The following is a 1177-nucleotide window of genomic DNA, read 5'->3' on the forward strand; positions in this document are numbered from 1 at the left end:
CTTGAACTGATAGATTTTCATGCTGTTTCTGCCCTTCTGATAATCTTCCCTTGCGAACAGCAACACGCATTTGCAAGTTTTGCATTCCCACCATGATCCAGGCAGTGGACCTTTTTAGCTTGCTCCATGACGAGCAACGCTCTATTGCTCGGCTTAAGGGATCAACGGGTTTAACTTCTGTAGCCAGGACGCATTTCAGTTCTGGATCAGTATTCTTCAAGGTAAACTGTCCTATGTCTTTCTCATACCATTCACTCTCGTCCCGCCACAGGAATTTTGGACCTTTAATCCATTTTTCGCTGTCCAGAAACGCCTTCACCGACGTTCCTCTAGAGCAAACATCTGCGGGATTACATGCAGTCCTTACGTGCCCCCATTGACTTGGCGCAGAAGCTTCTCTAATAAGGTCTACACGGTTAGCAACAAATGTATGAAATCTAGCCTTGTCACTTTTAATGTAACTCAACACCGTGGTACTATCCGTCCAAAATCGTGACTCAATAACTGGCATCTGAAGCTCTCTTCGCAACATGGCATCTACTCTGACTGCTACAGCAGCAGCAGTGAGTTCCATTCTGGGAATTGTAGCAATTTTTAACCGAGCAACTCTTGACTTTGCAAGAATTAGCCGACAATGAACATCACCATTTTTGTTCAAAAACCTGATGTACGATGCCGTTCCATAACCGAGCTCACTGGCGTCCGAGAAATGGTGCATCTGTGCGGAGATTTGACTTCCAAATCCATGCGGTTTCAAACACCTGCTTATCCTGAATCTTTCCAGATCACTGACTTCCGATGTCCATTTCGACCACCTCTCCGATTCTTCCTCAGGTATCTGTGCATCCCAACCCAGTTTCTTACGACAAAGTTCCTGAAGTATTTGTTTTGCTTGGAGAATTGCAGGCAAGACATAACCTAGGGGATCATATATCGAGCTTAACGTAGATAACACCCCTCTTCTAGTAGTTGGCTTAGTTGTCAAATTAATCTTGTATCTGAACTCATCTGATTCAGCCGACCAAAGAACACCCAACGTCCTTTCGGTAGGTAATATCGTCAAGTCAACATCCTTTACATTTTTGGCTCTTTCACAGATGGGAATAGACTCTATCACCTCTCGTTCATTACTCATCCACTTGGTCAATCTAAAGCCATTTTCTTTACAAAGATTCCT

The 1177-nt window shown here is 44.0% G+C and overlaps 1 protein-coding gene across 1 annotated transcript; it reads right to left on the reverse strand.

Moving 5' to 3' along the window:
* Nucleotides 1–7: 7 nt before the first annotated feature.
* Nucleotides 8–1135, reverse strand: LOC117101483 (the record flags this gene model as incomplete). Its single annotated transcript, XM_033241454.1, has 1 exon — nucleotides 8–1135. A coding segment is annotated over exon 1 (1128 nt), but the record flags the coding sequence as incomplete, so codon positions are not given.
* Between the last annotated feature and the right edge of the window lie 42 nt (nucleotides 1136–1177).

This window comes from Anneissia japonica, unplaced genomic scaffold, assembly GCF_011630105.1.
Source record: "Anneissia japonica isolate Jap-2015-1 unplaced genomic scaffold, ASM1163010v1 scaffold66849_len1158_cov128, whole genome shotgun sequence".
Classification (NCBI taxonomy): domain Eukaryota; kingdom Metazoa; phylum Echinodermata; class Crinoidea; order Comatulida; family Comatulidae; genus Anneissia; species Anneissia japonica.